Raw genomic sequence first — 27,157 nt, 5'->3', positions numbered from 1 at the left:
TAACTCTAATGTAAGGGCCTGCCTGGTGGCATATAAATTGAAAGTTTAGGTTTTACGCCATTCTATGATTATGGCAAATCTAAAAATATGAAATATGTAGCACTGAACGGTACTCCCATTTAGGGACGTATGCCTGGAATGTAGACATTCTACATCTGGGGAATACATCCTTAAACAAGACTAACATTTGGTACAGTGGGGGTTATTTACTAAAGGCAAATCCACTTTGCACTACAAGTGCAAAGTGCACTTGAAATTGCAATTGGAAGTGCAGTCGCTGTAGATCTGAGGGGGACGCGGGGAGAGGAAAGGGGGGGAGAGAGAGAGAGAAAAAAAAAAAAAAAACACAAACACAGCATTTTAGCTTACATATGATTGGATGATAAAATCAGCAGAGCTTCCCCCTCATTTCAGAACTTCCCATCAGAGTTACAGTGACTGCACTTGTAGTGCAAAGTGGATTTGTCTTCCGTAAATAACCCCCAGTGTGTCTTTCAGGTGGTCAAAGATTTTGACAGACAGCTGGCAGTGGTACTGATGCTCTACCTGAACCTCTAGGGCAGGGGTGTCAAACTGGCGGCCCTCCAGCTGTTCCGAAACTACAAGTCCCATCATGCCTCTGCCTGTGGGAGTCATGCTTGTAACTGTTAGCCTTGCAATGCCTCGTGGGACTTGTAGTTTTGCAACAGCTGGAGGGCCGCCAGTTTGACACCCCTGCTTTAGGGCACCCAAAGGTGCTGGGATTTGACACACTTGGGCCCAACGGCTCGTGTGCATGAGGCCTAAAGACCGGCTATACATTATACAATTTTCAATTATTTTTATCAAAACCATACGATATGGAGGTCAAACCTAAAACACTTCCAATGTGTATGCAATCAGGAAGGCCCTTATACTATAAAAGGTTGAACAAGAAAGTTGGATAATGTATGGCCAGGTTTACGCCATGTTCACATTCGTACAGAGTGCGTCCTGCGTGTACAGCAGCCCATTGATTTCAAATTGGTCTTCCCTAGTAACAGAAATATTGGGAAGCGACAGCCGACTTGTTTTTTTTTTCTTTGGTTGAGCCTCACAGGTCTGTATTGTGATGCAGCACAATGTGGTTTCTCAGACATTTTTGCCAGTGTGTGAGGTTCTATTATTGGCACCCCTGCATGTCTACTACAGGGCACCTTGTTTCTCGCTCACCTGTTGGGTGCACATATTCCCAACATTGCAATATCGCAGTGATGGCGAACCTTGGCAGCCCAGATGTTTTGGAACTACATTTCCCATGATGCTCATGCACTCTTCAGTGTAGTTGAGCATCATGGGAAATGTAGTTCTAACACATCTGGGGTGCCAAGGTTCGCCATCACTGCGATATTGCAAACATAGGAGTTTCATAACCACAACTGCAATCTACGGTTTTAATAAACGTTGGTAGGCATCACTTAAATATTCAGCTTGTTTTCACTTTGCTTATTTATTCACATACCCGAGAAACAGGTAAAAGCTCAATAGAAAAATATTCTTCCTAATAACATATCAGCCAACAGCCCTCATCACATAATATTCACATGAAAACGTTCCAACGGAGATCATCATGAGTCAATAAAGTGTCGGTGATGGGCCACGCCATCAGGTGAGGTCCGTGGGCTTATTTTTTCCTTTTACCCCCAAACCCTTTACCCCCCTGACTTTTGCCCCCTCTGGCTGGTCCTTTGCCCCCCTTACCCCCTCTGGCTGGTCCTTTGCCCCCCTGACCCTTGCCCCCTCTGGGTGGTCCTTTGGCCCCCTGACCCTTGCCCTTCTTGCCGCCACCCTGTTTCCGGCCCCCCTTTTTGGAGGTCTTCCACTTCTTGGCGGACTCGGCTGCATCTTCCTCCCTCATCTGGCGGTTGACCGCCTTGTTGACATCCATCATGGGTTTCTTACTGCCCAGGACCTTCAGGATCTCCAGCTGCTTGTTCCTCTCTGCCCCCATGTCCCCCACCAGGGGCTGGAACTTCCTCTTCTTGCCCATGTTCTTGGGTTCCTTCTCCTTGGGTAGCTTGTCCTGGAACCTGCCCATAGAGGCTGTAGATCTCTTGGCCACATGCATGGCTTTGCCCAGCTCATCCCGGTTAGGCTGTCCGGTAGGGGTGAGTCCTACTCCCGGGACTTTGCCCTTGTCGGCTCTGGCCAGGTTCCTGAGGCGGTTCAGCTCGTTCTTGGCCACACGCTCCTTCTTGGCCTTCATCCTCTTAGAGAACTGATCCTGGTTGGGGTCAGCGGTGACCGGGACCTCGATCAGCCAGTCCTTGGTCTCATCATTGGCCCGTTTGTAGCCCCAGCGCCGCCGCCACTCCTTGCTATTCTTGTCCCATGCCAGGTTAGTCTTCTTCTTCTTCTGGATTCCCTTTAACTTGGCGAATTCCTCCCAGCGTGTGGGCGCCCGGGGCTTCGGGATCGGCTTCTCCCGGGGTAGCCTGGTGCTGGGCTCCGGCAGAGTGGCCACCACCGCCTCCTCTACCCGCTGGGTCGGCAGAGTCCATAGCTGATTGATGAGAAGCTGAGTGTTGTCCCGGGCCAGGGAGCGCAGGAAGTCCTCCCGGCTCTGCTGTCTGAAGGCCTTAGAGTCCGCCGGGTTCGGGTCTGCGGCTAGCAGGTTACCCAGATCGAAATTCAGCTCCAGCTCCTTCTCTACGGTGATAAGTCTGAGCTTCTCCGCCTCATCCTTCTCTGCCTGGGCCAGCACATGTTCGATCATCTGAGCCGCCATGATTGTAATGATGTGTATGTGTTTCCGGGCTAATAGGAAACACGTGGGCTCTGCAAGAAGGAGCATGTGACTCACACAAGGCGGAAGGCGAGCCCAGCGCGGCCTCTCATTGGTTACATTTAGGGGGCGGGTGTAATGGATGACATCTTGTGGTTGGCAAGCGGCTTGACGGATGTCGCTGGGACTGTAATCAAATGAAGTTGAAGAGGGTGGGGCTTACTTGTAGCTAGGGACTGTGATCAGATGGGGAGAGGGTCACCCTTATTTGTAACTGGCACTATGAGGAGAAGCTCATCCTTAATTGTAACTGGCACTGTGATCAGATGGGGAGGGGGTCACCCTTATTTGTAACTGGGACTGTGATCAGATGAGGAGGAGGGGGTCACCCTTATTTGTAACTGGCACTAGAGGAGAAGGTCACCCTTATTTGTAACTGGCACTGTGATCAGATTAGGAGGAGGGGTCACCCTTAATTGTACCTGGCACTGTGATCAGATGGGGAGGAGGGGTCACCCTTATTTGTAGCTGGGACTGTGATCAGATGAGGAGGGGGTCATCCTTATTTGTAACTGGGACTGTGATCAGATAAGGAGGAGGGGGGTCACCCTTATTTGTAACTGGGACTGTGATCAGATGAGGAGGGGGGGTCACCCTTATTTGTAACTGGCACTGTGATCAGATGAGGAGGGGGGTCACCCTTATTTGTAACTGGCACTGTGATCAGAGGAGGAGGAGGTCACCCTTATTTGTAACTGGCACTGTGATCAGATGGGGAGGGGGGGCACCCTTATTTGTAACTGGGACTGTGATCAGATGGGGAGGGGGGGTCACCCTTATTTGTAGCTGGGGCTGTGATCAGATGGGGAGGGGGTCACTCTTATTTGTAACTGGGGCTGTGATCAGATGGGGAGGGGGGTCACCCTTATTTGTAACTGGGGCTGTGATCAGATGATTGAGGCGGGTCACCCTTATTTGTAACCAGTTGTGAGCAGATGAGGAGGAGGCGTCACCCTTATTTGTAACTGGGACTGTGATCAGATGAGGAGGGGGGTCACCCTTATTTGTAACTGGGGCTGTGATCAGATGGGGAGAGGGTGACCCTTATTTGTAACTGGGGCTGTGATCAGATGGGGAGGGGGGGTCACCCTTATTTGTAGCTGGGACTGTGATCAGATGAGGAGGGGGGGGGCACCCTTATTTGTAGCTGGGACTGTGATCAGATGGGGAGGGTCACCCTTATTTGTAACTGGGGCTGTGATCAGATGGGGAGGGGGGTCACCCTTATTTGCGATCAGAAGAGGAGGGGGGTCACCCTTATTTGTTACTGGTGTGCGGGTTCCCCTTAAAATCCACACCAGACCGAAGGGTCTGGTATCGTCCGAGGGGGGAACCCCAGGCAAATTTTAGTTTCATTTTGGCGGGGTTCCCCATCATCCTCAGCACACAAGTCGCACTGCAAGTCGGATCATGATGATCCAACTTCTGGTGCGAATTCTATTCAAATCAATGGGCTCCCATAGGGAACCATTGATTATGAATAGAGGCAGAGAAATGCCTAACAAGGTTTAACTCTCTTTTATAGCATTAACCCTCGTTTAAGACCTTTTACCGGCTCTTGAACGTGATTTTAGGGAGTTCAGCAAACAGCCCATAAACCCCACTGCTGATAAACGTCCATGTGTTCATGGACACATAGGATAACATAGAAATGGCCAAACTCCAAAAAACTGCAGTTTATGAGCTCTAGTGTGCATGGAGCCTTATGCCCCATACACACGACCGGGATTTCCGACGGGAAAAGTTCCCCTCGGAAATCCTGAGGGGAAAGCCAAGAACCTGCTTGGTCAGTCTTTCCCCCTACACACGGCAGGAAAACTGCGATGGATCTTTGGTCGGGAATCCCGGCCGTGTGTTTGCTCCATCACAGTTTTTCCCCATAGGAAAACTGCCAAAAAACGCTGGGTTTTTGAGAAGTTTTCCCGTCGGAATGACTGCAAGGAGCATACACATGGCTGGGGTTCCTGGCCAAAAGCTCTCCTCGCAGTTTTCCCATCGGGAAAACTGTCCGTGTGTATGAGGCTTAAAGGGTCACTAAAGGAATTTTTTTTTTAGCTAAATAGCTTCCTTTACCTTACTGCAGTCCTGGTTTCATGTCCTCATTGTTCGTTTTTGCTTTGATGTTGCTGTAATTCCTCTCTGTTCTGGACACTTCCTGGTTGTCTGTTTCCTGATCACCACAGTACTGGGAGATTTCTCACTGTGGTGACTAATCAAGGAGGTGTGATTACTGTGTGTCTAAAATCCCTCAGCACCAATCCAGTTTCGTTTTGCAAATCCTTCACTACCCTCTATTGGCTCTCTGGCTCTGTACATCAGAAAACCAGGAAACAACAGCAAAAACAAAAATAAACTGGAGGCACATTATATGATTGTTTTTTATCTATTTTTAATCATTTTTTAAAGGAATCAGTTAACTATTATGTCTCTATACCCTGTAAACAGTCATTTCAGCAAAAACATTTTTTTCCTTTAGTGACCCTTTAAGAACTGATATTGCAAACACAACAACAAAAATTATGTATTTTCTACATTTATTTCATACAGCATTCACTATGACTTCTTCCATAGTAAAAGCCACCCCGTCCGGATCTGAGAACAGCTCCAGCTACATTTGTGGTAGCCCATAGCAACCATTCAGTCTGTTTCCTTGAGTTAAGCAATGGTGTAACTGTTGGGGTCGCAATTGCGACCCTGCCCCGTGCCTTTCCCCTGTCATATTTGATTCTACACCTGGATAGGAGGGGGCGGGTTCGACATATAGAGGAACTGATGCGCTCCGTTCTCCCCCTGCAGCCACTGAAAGCCAGCTTCTCCTCCTCTCCCTCCCGCCGACATGCAAGTCCATGCGACTGCAGGAGGAAAATTGAAGGAATAGGTTTCTCTATATGCCACAACTTCTTATCCAGGTTGTGACCTGGAAAGTGTATGTGTGCCGTTCAGGCTCATCAAGGAGGGCTATGTAGATGGTACATCTGCAGCTGCTGTTAGAGTGCTGACAGGAGATGGAGCCCATCCCGGCTCCTGTAGGGTTCAAGGGAAAAGTCGCACATCTAAGGTGTCCTAGAGAGGTCAATGGAGTAGCAACCTCAGCCTGCACTCCAACCAGGCCATGCCCCCAAAACATTTCACTCCGCCCTCCGGAGCTTAGTCATGGGGATAGCCCATGCCCACGCATGGGGAAGAGTGAAATACATTGGGGCGTGGCCTGGTTGGAGTCCAGGCTGAGGTTGCCACTCCATTGACTTCTCTAGGACACCTTAGATGTGCGACTTCCAGGGGTCATTTCTCTTTTCCATCCTATCCAGGTTATTTTTTTCCTGCTGCCCAGGGCTCCTGTGTGCTGCCCTGCCCCCCCCCCTCTTCCCCTGCAGCGCTGCCACCTTCCCCTCTCCCCTTTCCAGCTGGCTGCTGTGGAGGATGCTTTCAGGATGGAGAGCCGGGGAATGGCACAGTAAATATGTAATTTACTGGCCTCTTCCTTTTCTGAATGGACACAGTGAGTGATTGGTACCAATTGCTTCTGTGTCTATTCATAACTGAAACATAGGAAACTGTGTTTACTATGCTTCAGTTTGTGAATGAACAGGAAGCTCCGTACAGAGCTTCTCCTGTCCAATCATTCTGTTCAGCTGAGGCTGCAGAGATGGAGATTGAGGGATGTGTCCTCAATCTCCTTTCTTTGTCTCAAAAGTGAAAAATCAGAGGTCTGCTTAGACCCCTGATATTTCACCAAAGATTCCACAGGCGTTTTCTGAAAAATTGTAAAAAAAAATAAGAAGAAATAATAAAAAAATAAATACAAATTAATTAACCACTTGCTTACTGGGCACAAGATGAAATTTCAGCTTTCAGCACTGTCACGCTTTGAATGACAATTGTGCCACGTGGCTCCCAAACAAAATTGACGTCCTTATTTTCCCACAAATAGAGCTTTCTTTTGGTGCTATTTGATCACCTATGCGGTTTTTATTTTTTGCGCTATAAACAAAAATAGAGCGACAATTTTGAAAAAAATAATTTTTTTTTGCTATAATAAATATCCAATACATTTTTTTTTTTTTTTTTAGTCCGATACATATTCTTCTACATATTTTTGGTAAAAATAAAAATCGCAATAAGCGTACTGTGGTTTGCGCAAACGTTATAGCTTCTACAAAATAGGGGATAGAATTATGACATTTCTTTTATTTTTTTATTATTATTATTTTTTTTACTAGTAATGGCGGCGATCTGCGATTTTTGTCAGGACTGCGATATTGCGGCGGACACTTTTGGCCACATTTTTGGGACCATTCACATTTATACAGCGAACATTGATATAAATATGCACTGATTACTGTATAAATGTGACTGGCAGGGAAGGGGTTAACACTAGGGGGCGAGGAAGGGGTTAATGTATTCCCTAATTAGTGATTCTTACTGTGGGGGGGTGACCGATGCTGTGTCCCTATGTACAAGGGACACACCATCAGTCTCCTCTCCCTGACAGGACGTCGAGCTCTGTGTTCACACACAGAGCTCCACGTCCCTGTCTCCGTGACCGACGATCGTGGGTGCCTGGCGGACATTGCGGCCACCAGGCACGCGCATCGGCAATTGACTGACGCGGCAGGCGTTCGCGCGCCCCCCAGTGGCCTGGAGGCCGTATAAAGACGGACTCCCGGCAATTGAGAGCCGCATTGCGGCCATAAAAACCCAACCAAAAAGAAGGTACAGCGCTGATGTGAATGAAACAAATTGTGAATGAACAATACAGTTATGAAAAATAATCAGTGACTGAATAAACAAATTAGATATGATAAAAATAGTTCATAAAAATATCCAAAAGTGAATGTACTGATCCTTCACCAATCAGAAATTAAGTGTGAAGTGACAAAAATAACAAATATGAATCAGTGAAGAAAGAGTCCAATTGCAAAAAAGGCAAATTCTTATTTCTTAATCTTCCACCAAGTAAAACACCCGTGTGATGGTATTCCAATCTGCTTACCAGATTAACTGACCGTGATTGCGGTCAGATAAAGCCCAGAGATCTTTTAGAGTCCTCTCAAGTGGACTAAATGACAACAGGTTACACAGATCAAATAATCGGATCATCTACTGCTTCAAAGCTCCAGATGGAATAAGGATACGCTCATATATTCAAAGAGAAGAAACGAGAAAAAGCTCCATGGTGAAGTACTGTATGTAAGGTTGATTTATTGAGGGAATGGTAACACTTACAATTCAGACGATATAGACAGGCTTGTCACAAATCCCAGCGCATGCAACGCGAACTGACAATCGAATCCTGGTAGCTGTGTTCAGTGTGTATAGCTCTCTCCGTACAAGCGATGACAAGGTACGCTTTAGGCCACTCCTACGTACGTTTCGTCGTAAGACGTCGTCGGGGATGGGCCATAAAAACCCGCCGTGCGGGTGGGAAGTGATTAATTAATAAAATGGTAAACAATAATAATAAAAAAAAAATAACAAAAATAAATACTGACCCCATTCACTGCCCTACTGACACTGCCCACTGCTCTACTGACTGACAAGCTGGTATCAAGAGGTTTTAAAAAGTTTTTTTTTGCAGCAGTGTATACATATCATTCCAGAGTTGTCCAAACCTGATGAAGATGTGTTTTCACTGTACGTATATATAAATTAGATGTGTGTCTATGTATACAGGGCCGGATTCCAGACAAGGCCAACAAGGCCAGGCCTCTGGGTGGTAGTGGGTGCAGGGGCGGCACTGTGGCTGAGAGGAGAGGACACTTTCACTTTCATTTTGGGAGTTCCCCCTGTCATGCGTATGGTGAGAGGAGAGAAAAAAGAGGGAAGAGGAGGTGAGATGGTTCTCGGCAGCAGCACCCCCCCTCCCGGTTCTCAATTTAATTTTGTCATTTTTGGCAGCAGCACCCCCCAATGCTCAATATCATTTTTGGCAGCAACACCCCCCAGGTTCTTAGTGTCATTTTCGGCAGTACCAATCCCATCCCCCCCCCCCTCCGCTTCTCAATGCATCTCAGTATCCTGCCGAAAAAGTCCCCTGGCGGATAATGTCCCCCCTGTACTGTGTAGACGAGGGCGGCATTGAAGGACCCGGCCTTGGGGCGGCAAAGGGAGTAAATCCGGGCCTGTATGTGTATATATATATATATATATATTATTTCTTATTGCATAATGCTGCTTGAAGACTTAATAGCTGTAAATCTTTAGCTATATAACAAGTTACCTCAGACATTTGCTACTCTCACATTGGTAAATATATTTGTCTAAACTACTGCTTTTAATAGCTTCTGTTTTCAAGCAATTGCAGATCCATTACATTTAGGAGATAACAAATATAACATTATACATATGAATCAATTTCACCTCCAGCACATTAAGCTACTTACCTGTGAAATTTTACAGAATTACATCTTGATGGCAGAAATTGTGAACGATGAATCACATTCTGTGTGCACACCCGCTGTGAGGATAGTTGCAGTGACTATTGTGCTTGGAGCTCTTATGTTCCTGATCTAGTGTAAAGTAGCTGGGAAGAGCCCTTATGATTCCTGCATAGCAGCCATATCGCTTTGCAATTTACATTTTAATTTCAGAAGTGTGTAGTGAAAAAATTCAGAGATTTTGAATGCCGTTCTTAGAATTTATCCATGGCAGTTATTTGTTTAACATTTTTAATATCTGCTCTTTAAAGAAATAGTACTGAACTTTGCTCATTATGGGAATGAACTGGCATTCCCACCATCTGTCAGCTACAATGCCTTTATTTTTTGACTATTTTTTGACCGTTTTGTATGTGTAGCGTGTGGTTGCTACGAGTTACTATATCCACTAATATCACCCTGCTGCCAAACATCCATTAGACACACTCTTTCAGTCAATGAAAAGTCTTTTACTTGTTTTTGGAACTTTTTTAGGGGATTAACTTGTATAATAGCCCATAGGATAAAGTAATACTTGAAATTGTTATAGTGGTTGAATTGTTATAATGGTCTTTCAGAAGTGACAATATGGCTGACAATAATCTTGTCAGATTTTACCTCAAAACATTTCCCACCTCTGCACTCTCCCTGCAGACTTTTACTTCAAGACACTTTTCCTCCTGCACGTCACTTTCCTGTCACAGCATTAGTACTCCTGTCCCACCATCTTGAGCCGACTAGGCCTCACTCTGAATAAGTCCTAGTAGTAGTTTTAGTTCATGGTCCTAAACCCTGCAGTACCCCTTTTTTGATTCCGATAAGCCCCCCGCCTGCAGACCCTGACAACCAACAGCCAGGGTTGTCGGGAAGAGGCCCTTGCCCCCATCAACATGGGGACACGGTGCTTTCGGGGTGCGGGGCGCAGTGCCCCCCTGCCCCAAAGCACCCAACCCCCATGTTGAGGGTATGCGGCCTGGTATGGTTCAGGAGGGGGGGGGGGCGCTCGCTCGTCCCCACCCCCATTCCTGACCGGCCAGAAGGCGTGCTCGGATAAGGGTCTGGAATGGATTTTGGGGGAACCCTCACGCTGTTTTTTTGGCGTAGGTGTTCCCCTTAAAATCCATACCAGGGGGGGCATGGTCTGGACATGGCCGTGTGAAGTCGCACCATCTCTGAGCTCCCGGCCCGGACCATCCCTTACCGGCTATAACACCAAGAGAATCGGCATGCAATCTGCCAAAAAACGGAAGGAAAGACCAGGAACCAGAGTGACCCGTTCCAGTGCAGCAACTGGTGATTTACACCGATATTTTGGGCTAAAGTCAAACTCCTCACCGGGCGCCAGAGCAACAGCGCCACGTGGCTCGCCGCTGGGAGACTGTGCGGAGGCCCCAGACTGCGGAGGCTGGAGTACCATCCCGAAAACACCGTCCACCCCGGCATACATTCTGGACCTGACCGGGGGATACATACCGGACATGGCGACCCCCGGACAGCGCCCCGAGGACATGCAGATGGACTCCGACATCCAAGCCATGCTGCAGGCACTTCCCACACGATTGGACATCGAGGCCCTCATCCTCCGCCTGGAGGAGACTCACAGACGAGATTTCCAGGAGGTGAGGGCCGACGTCTCCTCCCTCACAGAGAGAGTATCCAGTTCCCGGCTCTGTACATCCCACCACCCACTTAGGAACGCGCTCGGTTTCCGGTATACCACCGGGGAGCGTCACTGCTAAATTTAGCCCATTTAGTATTTCTCTGCCGCACACGCTGGTGCGGGCCTCCTAACCTTTCACTACCTTTGCGGGGCTTGCGAACCCGCAGAATCCTCTCTTCCCATCTCCCCCCCACCCTTCTCTGCCTCCCCTCCTCTTTCCCCCCTCCCCTCCCAATACCCACGAACATGGACACACTTACTATAGTTTCGCTGAACGTGAAAGGACTGAACACCCCTGAGAAGCAGAGGATGCTGCTTCATGACATGAAACGCGTGGGTGCAGACATCGTGATGCTCCAGGAAACACACTTTAGGGACAACAATGTGCCAGTCTTGAAAAATAGGTTCTACCCTACAGTCTACCATTCCACATACTCCAGGGCGAAGTCGAGGGGTGTCTCCATTCTGATCTCGGCGAGGGTGCCGCGGTCGAATGCAGAGCTTGTGACTGATGAAGAAGGCCGCCATTTATTCTTAAGAGGCTCGATCAGTGCAGAGCGGGTCACATTTGCAAACCTGTATGCTCCGAACGACCATCAAGATGGCTGGCTGAAACGCACACTGGACAAACTCACAACCTTCACGACTGGCCAGCTTATAATCGGAGGAGACCTGAACGTGGCCCTGACACCCACGGAGGACACCTCCATGGGGATGTCCTCACTGTCTCGTGACGCACAGCGGCGCATTACTGCAGCGTTGCATTCGTCGCAACTCATAGATGTGTGGCGCCTCTTCCACCCAGGGGAGAGGGACTATACGTTTTTCTCCAGGCCCCACCATTCATACTCACGTCTCGACTAATTCCTGATCCCCCACAGACACTTGCACGCGGTCAGAGATACAGCTATTGGGTCAATAACGTGGTCTGACCATGCCCCAATCTCGCTGACATACGCACTTTCGGAGGCACGTAGTTCGCAAGGGCACCCCTGGAGACTGAACGAGAGCTTGTTACATGACGGCGGACGTTATTGCTGAGGTGACTAGGGAAGTCGGGCACTACTTTGAAACGAACAGCACAGGGGATTGTAGTCCGGCTGTGGTATGGGAAGCACATAAGGCCGTTGTCCGAGGGTTGCTGATTAAACATGGGGCCAGGCTGAAACGACAGAGGACAGAACAACTGATGTCCCTACTTCAGAAACTACAGGGACTGGAGACACGACATAAACTGAACCCCACGGGAGGACTAGGGACGGAACTAGATATGGTGCGCAAACATGTCACTGACCTGATGCACTATAAAGCTAAAGCAGCCCTACAAATATGCAGACGGAGAGTATATGAGTCAAGGAATAAATGTGGGAGATTGCTGGCTCGAGCCATCCGGGCACAAAACCTGGCGTCCTACATACCGCATATTGCCACCGCGGGGGGACACAAGAAGACGCTTCCCCAACAGATCTCGCAGGAGTTTAAATCCTACTACCAGTCCCTATACAACCTGACTCCCAAACCTGTTGACCCTGAACAGACAGCAGACTATTTGACCTCCTCCCTTATGCCGACATTGCCAAATGAGGCAAGAAGCCTATTGGGGGAACCAATCACCTTGTCGGAACTCCAACTGGCTCTGAAGTCCTCCAAGAAGGGGAAAGCCCCGGGCCCGGACGGTTTAACCGCGCCCTATTATAAGACTCTCTTCCCGGTTCTAGGCGAGCGAATGGTGACCCTATTTAATATTTTGGGTACGGGTCAAACATTCCATGAGTCCACGCTTCTGGCACAAATTTCGGTAATTCCAAAAGATGGGAAGGACCCGGGCCAATGTGCAAGCTACCGCCCGATTTCTCTATTAAATACTGATCTTAAACTTTTTACAAAAATTATAGCCACAAGACTGCAACAACATCTTACCGGTCTGATCCACTTAGACCAAGTGGGATTTGTCCCGACGAGAGAGGCCAGGGACAACACCATTAAAGTCCTCAACCTGCTACATACGGTCACCGTCCAAAAGACACCCTGCGTTTTCGTGGGCACAGACGCCGAAAAGGCATTCGACCGGGTGGGTTGGTATTTTATGTTCTCCACCCTGGAACACATAGGTATAGGGGAAAAGATGAGGAACTGGATTTCGGCGATTTATTCGACCCCGGCGGCAAGGGTACGTGCGAATGGTGTGCTCTCTGAACCATTTACCATTACAAATGGAACCAGGCAGGGGTGCCCTCTCTCACCCCTGCTGTTTGCGCTCTCGCTCGAGCCCTTTCTATGTCACGTTCGGCTGAACTCGGGAATTAGGGGAGTTGAGGTGGATAAGACGCAATACAAGGTATCGGCATATGCGGACGATATGCTGTTCTCCCTGACGGAACAACTTGATGACAGAATTTGAACGGTATGGGGAACTGTCAAACCTTAAAAAAAATATGACCAAATTGGAGGCAATGGGGGTGGGGATCCCCCCACAGCAGCTGACCAGCCTACAAGGTAAATTCCGCCTAAAGTGGACGGAGACTGCCCTGACTTATCTGGGCACCCGCATACCGCCTAGACTATCTCAGGTATTCAAGCTAAATTTCCCGCCACTTCTTAAGACTGTACAGACGCTACTCGCGACATGGACGACAGGACTGCATTCATGATTTGGGAGATGCAGCATACTAAAAATGACGATCCTGCCCAAATTCCTATATCTCCTACAGGCCCTCCCGATATTTATTCCTGCAGACTACTTCAAAAAAGTGTACACGACCTTTAAGACGTTCCTCTGGGCGGGAAAACACCCCAGGATACAAAGAAAGATTATGTCCCTACCTAAACGTTATGGGGGCATTGCAATGCCTGATGTCCGTATCTACTACCGGGCAGTACACCTATGTCGGCTGGTCGATTGGTGTCGCCCCGGGGACATCAAGCTTTGGCCGAGAATGGAGCAGGCCCAATGCGAGATTCCCCTGCAGCGGGCCCCCTGGTGTCAGGCCACCATACGTGGAGGCATCAGACGTCACCCACTCATTGGAAACACCCTAGCGGTTTGCACAAGACTATTGGCGGGGGCACACCTAACCTCTCGGGTCTCGCCGTTACGCCCGATACTGGGAAACCCGCTTTTTGAGCCGGGGCTGCGAGATGGGAGATTTCGTGTCCTGAGAGAGCAGGGCCTTTATCAGGCATGCCACTTTAGTGTAGCGAGGCGGTGGAAGACGAAAGCGGAGCTAGTGGGAGATTACCGCTTAGACTGTTTAAGGGCAGAGCAACTCAGTCATTTTCTTGGAACAATGACACCCCCCCAGCGGCAGGTCAGACCCTTACCTCGCTGGAGGAATGGTGCTCGGGCTCGGGGGCCTTACCACACACACTGTCTTTAACGCATGAGCTGTTGATTCTGCCGAAGGCAGAGGACCGACTCCCGGGCCTGGTTGGGTGGGAGAGGGCACTGAAGCGCACATTCTCGGACAAGATGAAGGAAAAGATTCTCTCCCTCACTCATAAGTCTTCTATATGCACCAAGATACAGGAGACTAACTACAAGATCCTTACCAGATGGTACAGGACCCCAGACCTGCTTAATAAAATGTTCCCAGCGACGTCGGACAGATGTTGGCGTTGCCTGGGGGAAAGGGGCACGCTGTTGCACGTTTTCTGGGCCTGCCCTTGCCTACGGAATTTCTGGGGTGAGGTCAGGCGGATAACGCAGCAATTCACGGATTATGAGATCCCTGACGACCCAGCGATCTTCCTTCTACACGCGACGGCTGCCCCCATGAGTGTGTACAGGAAGTCAGTGGTCCGACACCTGCTGGATGTGGCCAAGGCCTGTATTCCACTCCGGGGGAAATCACAGCACCCCCCCTCGACTATCGGCATGTGGTTGCAGAAAGTAGACGAAATCAACGAATTGGAAGATCTAATTCTAACGAACCAGGATAGGCAGGAGGTGTATACGGCTACCTGGCGTGGTTGGAATATTTTTAAATACTCCGATGAGGGTCAGGCCCTTAGAGGTGGAAACGCCTCAACCTGAACTCATTGATATCGTAGGTTGGAAGCTCCCACACATGGGGACTTGAAGATGACCCCGAAGTGGGGTGCTCTCTGGGGTTGCAGAGGGCACAAGTGTCCATGTTCGTGGTACCCTCATTCATTCCCACCTACCCTCCCCCCTCTCTATCCCTCCCCTTCTACCCCATCCCGCTCCCTTATTGCTCCTCTACTCTCTTTGCCTTTCTACCTTTCTCATTAATCTAAGTCTGTCTCCTAGCCTGGTGTCCTTGCGGCACCTCTCTCTGTAATTTCCAAGGGCTGACAAGCTCTCTATCTCTACTCTCCTTCTCTACTAATGTTCTCTGGATAAAGTTGAAAAAGTAAGGGGTATGGGCCTATGAGGCCATGGCCACAACCTGACCTTCGCACACGTGAGCTTACCGGCTGTCCCGGTGGGCATTTATCCATGCCCTTGGGCGGCTGGAGGAACATAGGACCCCTGGTAGCGATATCGGGTGCTAGCCGGCAATGTATGGGCCAACCTGTTGTTGTGTACACTTGTACTTAACATATTGCTGTATTGCCTTTCTGATTGTTGATGTAATGCCGTGGTGGTCCTTGTGGACCCATTTCCCTGTTTATAAATAAAGAAATTAAAAAAAAAAAAAAAAAAATCCATACCACATCGCATACGACTCGCACAGCAGTTCACACTGCCATATGCAAACTGCTTGGAAGTGTCATACAATGGTAATGACACCCCCATTTCAGCTCGCATATCGCACTGCGAACTGACAGTTAGGACATGAATCGGATCGCATGGGTGTGAACACCCATGCGATTCTGGTGTGGACCAAAAAAGGGTCCTGTGCGTGTTTGGTCCAAATGAGATGCGATTTCAGCCATACAGTTTGTATGGCTGAAATCACATCGCACAGACATCGCATGTGATCTGAACAGCAGTGCGATGCAAATCACTTGCGATCTCGCACAGCGCACCAATGTGAACCAGCCCTAAGTTCATTCAGCCTTACTGGGTGTAAGTATAAAAAGTGAGAAATCCACCCCTCCCCCACATAACACATCTTGGTAATATAGGAATGTTGCATATGTGATCAGGTGACCTCAGACACACACACTGCAATATAACAATAATAAGAAGAAGATCACTCAAGCTCGGAATAAATACATCTCCCCTAATCACTTGTTGTAACGGCTACCCGGGCTAGTGAGAGGGTATCAGCCGTTGGAGACGTCCTTTTCCCTGGCAAAGTGCGATATGCAAGTAAAACCGGTATCATTCCATCCCCAAGATCCAGAGAGAGAGATAGGGGGTCCCCCATCCAGAACGAGACGAGGCTGCGTGTTGAAGGGTCAAACAAGACTCATTTAATGGGACATTTCCCTTAGCTTATATGTGCTTACAACTGTTACAGGAACAATGACAATCTTCGCCCCCCCTTCACACAGATACTTTGAAATAATGACATCTCCTTGAATCAATCAGTCTCTAGACATTCCGGCACCGAGATCCACTTAACATGACCTGGCCAGGCACATTCCTTTCTCAATAGAATTCAATTAACCTTTAGAACAATACACACTCACAGATCATCACGTTAGCATACACCTGGCAGGAGGCTGTTAACTGGTAATACACAACAGAGCGTCAATTAGCATTTAGCAGTGAAAAGGTCACTCTACAATTAACTCTTTGAGCTCAGTAACAAGTCATGCAGTCCTCTGTAGGCAGAATAGTTCATAGGTCCGTTACACTTGTCTATGTATATTCTGATGACTGTTCACTGGAGCATTTCCTCAAGACACTAAACTGTGGATCACACCCCATATTATGAAAACATTTAGTCAAAACACAGGAAAGGCAGCCAATCCTGGAAGAGCTGAAGGGGAGAGGAGAGGGGGATGTGAATTGTGCACTTTTTACAGAAGCTGTGCATGTCTGCAAGCTAGTGCACAAGATATGTAAATAACCTGTCACTCAAGCAAGGACTTTGGTTTTTATCTGGAAGTCTGTTTTATTTCACTGAACAATAAAAGAGGATTGCTCAGCGCTGAATTAACTCTGTGTGGCAAGACTGGGCACAGATGATAGGAAATCTTATACTCTACATTGTGACATCCACTTTAAGTGGTTAAAAATATCAGTGTGCTTAATGTGCTTAAGTGCTCCTGTATGTCTTCTAGCTGTACAGAAGGGGTAGGCAATCTTAAAGAGGTGGAAATCTACCTGAACAACATGGGAGAAGTTAAAGATCACCAGGCACAGTGTCGCCTCCTCACACCCTTTAATCCTCTATTTGCCGTACTACCGTGTTGCAGTCACAGGTTTAAATCAGTTGGTGAGGAAGCAACATATCGCCTCCTGAGATGGAGTGCAGTTGATATCACTCCACATGGGAAAGGAGCCACCACTACAGAGGAGGCACCGGCTTATGTGGCTCTTGCTCCCTACTACAGCTCCAACTTTACAAGCAGTTCTTCTGCAGTGCACTCTGTTTGATGCTCTGAGATGGCGGGTCAGCAAGCCCAGACCTCAATATATCAATCACCTGTCCGTGATCTACTGGTAGATCACGATCTACAGGTTGCTGACGCTCGCTGTACAGGTATATCTGAAGGCACTGTGCTTTAGACTGCATGTTATGAGTTTTTCGAATGAAAATTAAATTTTGCAATAACTCTGATAACTTATTTTTTTGCTGAAAGGAAATCTTTACCTGTAGTGAAATGATCTCCCTGCTTCTGTTTCATTATTCTGTGGAATTGTGCATGCTCCATCTTTTCTGCTGCTTTTTGGTCATTTCCCCAGCAGTCATCAAACCAGTAGTCAGAAAAATAGGGTCAGGAAAAAGGGAAGGGAACACCAAGAACTTTACACACCTCACCACATTTTATTTCTGCCAAGAAAATGTCCTTTGGGCTCCTGACTGTATCTGCATGTATACATTTGGCTGGACCTGTGTATACACACATAGCAGGGCATGTACTGTACCATACCCCACTGGTTCCAAATTCCAAGGGACAGTTTGAGATCTCGAGTCTCTGGTTGTGTCCCAGAGGCAAGAGCTGAAGCACTGGTTCCAACACTTGGCTCCGGCACTCTGAAGAATTGGTACAGTGAAATGATCTCCCACTTGACAGAGTCAAGTCGTGGCAGCAGGAGGGAGAGAGTAACATTGGGGCAAACAGACTTCAGTGCAGGGTAAGTGTTATCCACCAGTCTTTGTCTGACCCCCCACTCCACTCAAAGGGGAATACTATTGTTCTCGCTTAAATTCCTATGTTACCTACACCACATACTCAGCTCAACTGTCCCACCTCCTTTCCTGAGCACCTCACCCCCCTACTGAGAATCAATGCCCCCCCACCATACCCACAAACAATAATGCATCTTTTCTCTCTCATGTTCTGACTGGACGTCATTTGACGTCCAGCAGAACAAGCCAATCGTGTGCGACACACCACATCTCTGATCACGATAAAGAGCCTATGACATAGGTTCTTTACTAGACATGTGCACTGCCAATAATCCGTTTTTTACGTTTATGTTATTTTCGTTTGTTTTATTTTTTTGTAAATTCTGGGAAATTCGAAAAATTTGTTTTTTCCGTTTTTGTTTCATTCGTTTTTTTTTTTGGGAAATTCGTAAATTTCGAAAAAAAATCATTTTTTCCTTTTTTTTGCTTTTTTCGTTAATTCGTAAAAAGCAAAAAACGAAAAAAACGAATGAAACTAAAAAAACGAAACAATTTTTTTTTCAATTTTCGAAATTTCGATTTTCGAATTTTCGATTTTTGACATTTCGAATTTTTCAATTTTCGAAATTTCGATTTTCGAATTTTTGACATTTCGAATTTTTCAATTTTCGAAATTTCGAATTTTCGAATTTTTGACATTTCGAATTTTTCAATTTTTCGAAATTTCTAATTTCGAATTTTCGAATTTTTTAATTTTCGAAATTTTGTATTTTCGAAGTTTCGTATTTCGAATTTTTCAGTTTTCGAATTTTTTAATTTTCGCATTTTTCAGTTTTCGAAATACGAAAATTCGGAAATACGAAAATATTCGGAAATACGGAAATTCGGAAAATTGAAAAATGCGAAATTCGAAAATTGAAAAATTCGAAATTTTTCGAATGTTTCAATTTTCGAATTTCGAACTTCGATTTTTTTCAATTTTCATATTTCGAATTTTTCATATTTCGAATTTTTCAAATTTCGAATTTTTCAAATTTCGAATTTTTGTATTTCAGAATTTCGAAAATTGAAAATTTCGAAAATTGAAAAATTCGAAAATTGAAAAATTCGAATTTTTCAATTTTCGAATTTTTCAATTACGAAAATTCGGAAATACGAAAATTCGAAATTCGGAAATTGAAAAATTCGAAATTTGAAACATTTTTCGAAATTCGGAAATTTGAAAAATTCGAAATTTGAAAAATTCGAAATTCGAAAAATTCCAAAATTGAAAAGTTCGAAAATGGAAAAATTCCAAATTCGAAATTTCTGAAAAATTCGAAATTGGAAAAGTGAAAAATTCTAAAATTCTAAAATTGAAAAATTCGAAATTTGAAAAATTCAAAAATTCGAATTTTTCCATTTTCGAATTTTTCAATTTTCGAAATTTTGATTTTCGAATTTTTCAAATTTCGATTTTCGAATTTTTCAATTTTCGAATCTTCGTATTTCCGAATTTCGAAAATTCGAAAATTGAAAAATTCGAAATTCGAAAATTGAAAAAATCGAAGTTCAAAAATTGAAACATTTTTCAATTTTCGCATTTTTCAATTTCCGAATTTCGAATTTTTCAATTTTCGAATTTTTCCATTTGGAATTTTCAAAATTCGTAAATGCGAAAATACGGAAATTCGAAAATTCGGAAATTGAAAAATTCCAAATTTGAAAATTTTTTCAATTTTCGAAATTTCGAATCTTCGAAATTCGGAAATATGAAAATTCGAAATTTGAAAAATTCGAAATTTGAAAAATTCGAATTTTCAAAAATTCCAAATCTGAAAAAATTCCAAATCTGAAAAATTCCAAAATTCGAAAATGGAAAAATTCCAAAATTGAAAAATTCCAAAATTCGGAATTTCGAAAATCCGAAATTTTTTCGTATTTCCGAATTTCCGAAAATCCGAATTTCCGAAATTCGTAAAAAATACAGAAATACGAAAATTCGTAAATTCGAATTTTTGGAAATACGAAAATTCGTAAGTTCAAAATTTTCGGAAGTCCGAAAATTCGTAAATAAAAAATTTGTAAATACGAAAATTCGTAATTAACGAATTTCCGAATTTTCGTAAAAAAACTAATTAGAAACAAAACAAATTGCACATGTCTATTCTTTACCATGCAATAAGCCGATAAGCGATAAGTGCAGTGATTATCAGTGCAGCTCTATCAGCGATGTCCACCTGTGATGCCAATCAGTACCCACTTGTGATGCCAATCAGTAATGCCTGTTAGTGCCTCCTCATCATAGCTGCCTTTCAGTGCCACCTATCAGTGACGCCTATCAGTGCTGCATATTAGTGCCTCCTTATCAGTGCCCATCTGTGCCACCTCATCAGTGATGCCTATCAGTGCTGCATATTAGTGCCTCCTTATCAGTGCCCATCTGTGCCACGTCATCAGTGCCGCCTCATTAGTGCCCGTCAGTAAAGGAGAAAACATACTTATTTACCAAATTTTATAACAGAAACAAAGACAAACTTTTTTTTTTCCCCGGTCTTATTTAATTTGTTTAGCAAAAAATAGAAAGCCCAGCAATGATCAAATACCACCAAAAGAAAGCTGTATTTTTGGGAAAAATGTTAAAATGTAATTTGGGTACAGTGTTGCTTTGCCGCGCAATTGTCATTCAAAGTGCGACAGCGTTGAAAGCTAAAACTTAGCCTGGGCAGGAAGTGGTGAAGCAGATACAGAAACAGTTTTTTTCATTTTGGTATAAAGGTTTTACATAAATGTCTCTAAGCTGACCATTATTAAAATAAAGTAAAAAATACTTAAATAGAAAACGACTGCAGCCACCACATCTAATTGGTAATCTGCAACATGTTAATTATTTTGACTTTAATACTGGTGTCAAATATAACTAAAGTAAAAACTTTTTGGATAAGGTGGAGACTGTGACACCACCGCCCTCCTTCTCCACCTCATCCAATCAGAGACTCCTTGTATTCATTGAGAAAAATACAAGACATTCTGTGAATGGTGCTCAGTATTGGGACCAGGAAGAAATCAGTGATCACTATAGAAGCAGCTATTACAACATTGATCAGTGGTCCCACAGGTATGGCATATGCATACTCCTCTAATAAGAATAGACACATTGGCCAGATTCTCAAAGGACTTACGACGGCGCAGCGCCATGTACGCCGTTGTAAGTCCTAATCTGGCCCGTCGTATCAATGCGACTGATTCTTAGAATCAGTTACGCATAGATATCCATTAGATCCGACAGGCGTAAGTCTCTTACGCCGTCAGATCTAAACTGCAATTTTTTTTCCCCGCTAGGGGGCGCTTCCGTCGATTTCCGCGTCGAGTATGCAAATTAGCTAGATACGCGAATTCCCAAACGTACGCGCAGCCGACGCAGTAAAGTTACGACGTTTACGTTAGGCTTTTCCCGGCGTATAGTTGCCCCTGCTATATGAGGCGCAGCCAATGTTAAGTATGGCCGTCGTTCCCGCGTCGAAATTTTAAAAAGTTACGTCGTTTGCGTAAGTCGTCCGTGAATGGGGCTGGACGTCATTTACGTTAACGTCGAAACCAATGACGTCCTTGTGACGTCATTTGGAGCAATGCACACTAGGATATTTTAGGGATGGCGCATGCGCAGTTCGTTCGGCGCGGGGACGCGCTTCATTTAAATGATACACGCCCCCTACCCGCCGAATTTGAATTCCGCCGGGTGATTTACGCTACGCCGCCGCAACTTTACAGGCAAGTGCTTTGTGAATAAAGCACTTGCCTGAAAAACTTGCGGCGGCGTAACATAAATCGGATACGTTACGCCGCCGCAGAGATACGCCAAAGGTACCTGAATCTGGGCCATTGAGGAGCAGGTAGAGATGCTGCCATACAGAAAGCCACTAGAGGGAGCCCCTACATATCAGTGTGTGAAATACAGTCTAGCCACCAAATTATGGAACAAGTCCTATCAAAATATTATTATTATTACAATGCTAGTGCCAAAGGAGCTTTTTCTACAAAATATAATATACAGTAGTTTCCCTTTAATCTATTTTTCCAAAGCATTATGGTAAAAGACACAAAACTTCAGAAAAAAAGTAAATAAAATCAAAATAGACTGTAAACTTGATGAGACCGCAGGGTTCAAAGATCGCAAATTGCCCTCTTTATGGGGTATGTTAAAAAAAATGAGCATCTAGCATTCACATCACCTCTCAGCCTGGCAATGTACAATCAGTGGCTTTTTTTTACAAATTGTATGAGCGTCAATGTCCCTTTTGAAAAAAATGTAATAAAATAGACATTATTATTTCTTCAACTCAGTTTATTTGTTACTCCTGGGATTACTCTTCTGCGTTCATGCAGTGTAATAGAATATGAGATCATCACTGACCTCTGAGCTTTATCTTTTTTCTTTCTTATTGTATGTATTCATTTTTTATTCATTACTAAATCCAGATAAGAAGTAGTGAGTAGATGCATATGCTTTATAATCACACCTGTCAAGTCTTGTGAGGATAAAGAAAAAGTAGAAAATCAGAGTGTATCCATCTTGAGTATCATTACTTATCACCTTCATTCGGGGGTTATTAAACATTTTAAACAAAGGGCCAGTTCATTGTTTACCAGACTGTTTGGAGGCCAGACCGTGAGCAGTGGTCATAGTAATAAATATGCTTCTGTCAGTGGTCAGTGGGAGTAATAAGTGCCCTGGCACAAGGGGTCAGTAGGAGAAAAAAATACCAGTGTCAGTGGTCAGTGGGAATAACAAATGCTCTAGTCTCAGTGGAAGTAATACATGAATTGCTGTTAGTGGTAAGTAAAGTAATAAATGCCCTGGAATCAGTGGTTTGTGGGGTAAATCATACCTTAGAGTAGATGGTCAGTGGAAGCAATAGTGCCCCGTCATTAGTGTAAATGGGAGGAATAATGCCATATTATTAGGGTTCACTGGGTGGGAGGGTACCCCATCATTCATTTTCCATGGGAGGAACAGTGTTTAATGGTCACGTACCTTTGGGTAGCCTCCATATCATTGTCAGGAAAGGCGAAATGTGCCCATGTGCATAGTTATGCGCAAACAGAGAATACCTGTTGGCTGGACTCATTTACGGACACGCGTCCACCACTAGCCTGGCGCCAAGTGGGCTATTTAAAGCGGGGGTTCACCCTAAAAAAAAAATTTCTCTTATCGTCCATGGACGGACACAGCTCCTTAAGTCTTGACAAGTGGGTTATGTTCCTGTTTACAGGAGAGGACTAGGCAGAAACATGTTAAATGGTTAAATACATGTTAAATTAACAGAGTTGAACAGCCCCGCCCTCAGTTTCGTTCTGCCTAGCAAAGGAGAAGGACGTATGACTCCCTTTGGGCCCAGCGCCCTGAGGAGAAATTTTATTTTATTCTATCTTCTTTTATTTTATTTTCACTTTTTCTTGAAGAATCTTCTTTCAACTGTCGGCTGAGTAACAGGCTGGATATTATAGATCCTTGTAGTCTACTCAGTCTGACCAGCAAGCGTGGACACACCTATGCAAAGAGGCTTGGTCTGCCACGACATACCTCATGACTCCTGAGGTGGCCGTGAGCTTTGCTCCGAGGTCCACATATGACTGGGCTGTGGTGTTGCCTCACTCACAGTGGACCGGGCCGACAGCTACCTCCATTGCGGTTGTAGGTCTGTCAGGAATGCGTCAGCGAGTCCTCGCTCGGACGGGTAAGTACAGTCCCTCCTACTTCGGTGGGTTGGTACGGCTGGGCATTCCTGGGGTTCGGAGGTGCCCTGACAGTGGAGGAGCACTCCTCCCTTCCCTGCTCCTTTCCCTTGCTGCATTGCTAAGGCACGCTGTCCGGGGGGGGGGGGGGGGGGCTTTCCTGAGAGGGCTGTGTTATCTGGCACCTTTTACTGTCTGATACGGAGTTTTTCCTGTGGGGGTTTTCACTGTAAAGGCTCTTGGAGGCTTTCCCTGTTTAAAAGGTGGCGTTTGGCCGACGCTGGCGCCATTTTTTGGGAGGTTTTCAATTACATTGAAAACTCCCATTGGCGGCCATTTTGTCGTAGCCGCGCCATGTGCAGCGGGCGGCCATCTTTGTGCAGTTCTGTCCCCTAGTGCTGTATCTACGGCGCACACAGGTCCCTGCAGACGCCGCAGTTCCTTCATGGTTTATTTCCTCTCCACACGCTGTGTGATGAGAGCGGTCGGCAGCGCTGGGCAGTCTCCTCCTGAGGTGAGTCCCCTGGCTAACAGACTTATATTGGGATACGTTTTTAACTCCCCGGGTCAGCGCAGCAAGTGGGTAAGATGCCCTGTATAGGGCCCTGGGAGCGTCAGCTTTTATGTTAAGACAGGCATTACATACACATGTAAATGTCTTTTATATTTGGAGTCAGTATCTGGTCCTTCCCCTACATGCTCAGCGGCAGGTGTTAGCACCTGGGATCTCCACAGAGACTTCTTTGTTAGCCCTGGACACTTTTGGGCCAGGCTGGGGGCGGAATGCGGATAAGGATAAGGCATTTATGGGTGCGCTTCTCACTGCTGTAAGGGACTCTCTTAAGCTGTATAGTGCAGCTGTGTTTCCGCCGAGGGCTCGGTCTTTTTTTGGATCTCACAAATCAGACCGCTCTGTGTAGGTTCTCTACTTCTTGCCCTTCTTTGATAATTTCTAAGATGCGGAATGAGAAAAGCCGCTGAGGTAGTCCCTCACCGCCTGGCGGTTCAGTGCCCTTTTGAGGAGAGCTCTTTCAGGGGATCCTCCGGGTGTCATGTATAGCTGACCACTCTCCCTATTACGGGAGTCCCCGCTTGTATGGATCTGGCTGTTAGAAGATCCGAGGTACTGGCCCTTGTCATGTTTACCATGCTGGGGTCCGTCTTGCGGCCTATTGTGGCTACTACTCTGAGTCTCAGTCAATTTCTGAGTGAGCATTTTGCACCAGACAGTGGAGGAGCACCGTCTCTGTACCAAGGATATTAGGCTAGCGGACCCGTTGGTCCAGGGCGTCATATAGGTCTGTGATGCTTCTTTGAATGCTGTGCCCTTGTTATCCAGGGTTTCAGAGATGGTACGCGGTGGTGTAGTGGTTAATTCCATTACTTGTCAGCAACAGTCATTGGTCCGAATTCCGGACACTGACACCAATCTAGCTGGAGCTTACTTTGTCGCTCTCTGTGTCTGCATGGGGTTCCTCCGGGTACTCCGGTTTCCTCCCACCCTCCAAAGACGTGTGCATACACTTCCATAATATACATGCAAACTTTGTGTATGTATTAGTACGGGGGCCGACAAGGGCTCAGCTGGGGGACTAAATTGTCCCTGGGTGCGTAAACGCTATATGCAGTCGTCTTCCCTCCCTGCTCTAGGTGTGGGGGGGCGGCTTACAGGTTCACAATTCAGTGAAGCTCTCTGACTGATGGGGGGCAGTCCTGCATGGTGCAGTGGTAAGCCACCTGCACTTCGGTGCACAAGGTCATAGGATCGAATCCATTAGACCCACCATGGGGCTGCTACCTGTATCTGCGAGGTGGTCTCTTCCGAGTCCTAGATAAGGTTTACGCCTATCCATAGAACAGAGTTCTTTTCTCGTTTATTCCTCGCCCGGCTTGTCGGTCTGCCTGAGAACAGTGCAGGACTTGTAAGTCCCGCAGGGACGCATACATGCATGTCCCGTTTTGCATATGTCACAGAATATTCTGTGCTCCGTGATGGGGGAGGGCTTCTGTCAGTCTGTGGCCCTCCCTCTTAATCTGGCGTTGGCACTGAGGGTTTTCGCCTAGGAGCTCGCAATTATCCTAACTTTGTTGGGACAGTGAGGTTTTGCCTCGTGGGCTTCTTGAACGACCTTCTTCTGAGGGCAGCTTCTGTCTCAGACCTAATGGAGCTGTTTATAGCCATTCAGACCCCCCGAAGTCTCGGGTGGGTGCTAAACATTTGGAGCTGGTCCTGAGTCTGACTCAAAGGGAGCGAAGGTCTTTCTTCCCCTGGAGAAATTGCAGACTCTTCAGTCTGCAGTGAGGGTATTAGCATCACGCTATCGGTCTTCTATCAGGGTGCATGCTGGTCCGGGACCTGTGGGTAGCCTTTTTCGAGGCGGTACTGTATGCCCAGTTCCACACTTGGGCTTTCCAGGAAATACGGTCCAGGTGGTAAGAAATTTCTTGTCTCTGTAATCGCCAGATTCAGGTGCGCCACCTAGTCGGAGTCTTCTGAGTTGGGACGGAGATCCCCGGATCTTCGGCCTGGGAAGTTGTTGTTGTTTACGACAGACGCAGGCCTCATGGATTGTGGGGACCCCTGAGGGGGTCCAGTCGGCCAGAGTCGCTGGATTTGCATGGACCTACGGCCACAACTTCCTGAATGTGCCTGCTCTCTTCTGATCTTGGTGGCTACCCAGGGTCAGGCCTGGTTAGTACCTAGGTGGGAGGCCGCCTGGGTGCTGGGGACCCTGTCTACCGTTCTTTGTCCCACTATTTGGTTGATCAGGCTTTGATTCTCCTCGTGTTCGAGGCGGTTGCAAGGTACTAGCCAACAACGCCACGACCGTGGCTTCGGTCTACCATGGGTATGCCAGCAGGCGGGCTACTAGAGTCACCTGATGCTGGACCAGGGTGACTGGTTTTCTGTGCCCGGGGGTGTTTCGGCTCCCTTGCAGGAAGTGAGTCTCACAGGGCAGGCGAGATTATGGCTCAGCAGGCAGTTGCCTCTGGGTTCAAGCCCAGGAAGATCTGTGTCGTTACGTGGCCCGGGCTCGCCTTGGTTTTTTCCACTCGTGGATCTCCTGGCCGCTCGTCTCCACCGCAAGGGTGTCGAAGTAGTGACCAGGTCTAGTGCTCTGGTACTGACGCGTAAGTTGCGCTGGTGACCCTGTGGGGGTCTGTATCAGCGGCCTTATACCGTTCCTCCATTTGTGTTGCTTCCTCAGGTGCTGAGGGGATCCCGATGTTTCTAATGTTCCTTCCTTCCAGGAGAATCTACAGTCACACCTGGCAGACCTACATCTCTTGGTGCGAAGAGATGAAGTGACGTCCACGGACGTATTCGATGGCCAGGGTCCTGCTGTTTTTT

The 27,157-nt window shown here is 46.5% G+C and overlaps 1 protein-coding gene across 1 annotated transcript; it reads right to left on the bottom strand.

The window, feature by feature from the left end:
* Window positions 1-1,398: 1,398 nt before the first annotated feature.
* Window positions 1,399-2,793, bottom strand: RRS1 (ribosome biogenesis regulator 1 homolog). The gene has a single exon (XM_040354338.1). The coding sequence runs from the start codon at window positions 2,744-2,746 to the stop codon at window positions 1,643-1,645; it is 1,104 nt and encodes a 367-aa protein (XP_040210272.1). The 5' UTR covers window positions 2,747-2,793; the 3' UTR covers window positions 1,399-1,642.
* Between the last annotated feature and the right edge of the window lie 24,364 nt (window positions 2,794-27,157).

This window comes from Rana temporaria, chromosome 5 (assembly GCF_905171775.1).
Source record: "Rana temporaria chromosome 5, aRanTem1.1, whole genome shotgun sequence".
NCBI classification, from domain to species: Eukaryota; Metazoa; Chordata; class Amphibia; order Anura; family Ranidae; genus Rana; species Rana temporaria.
Note: the sequence above shows the minus strand (reverse complement) of the source record. Positions and strands in the feature narration are given on the sequence as shown.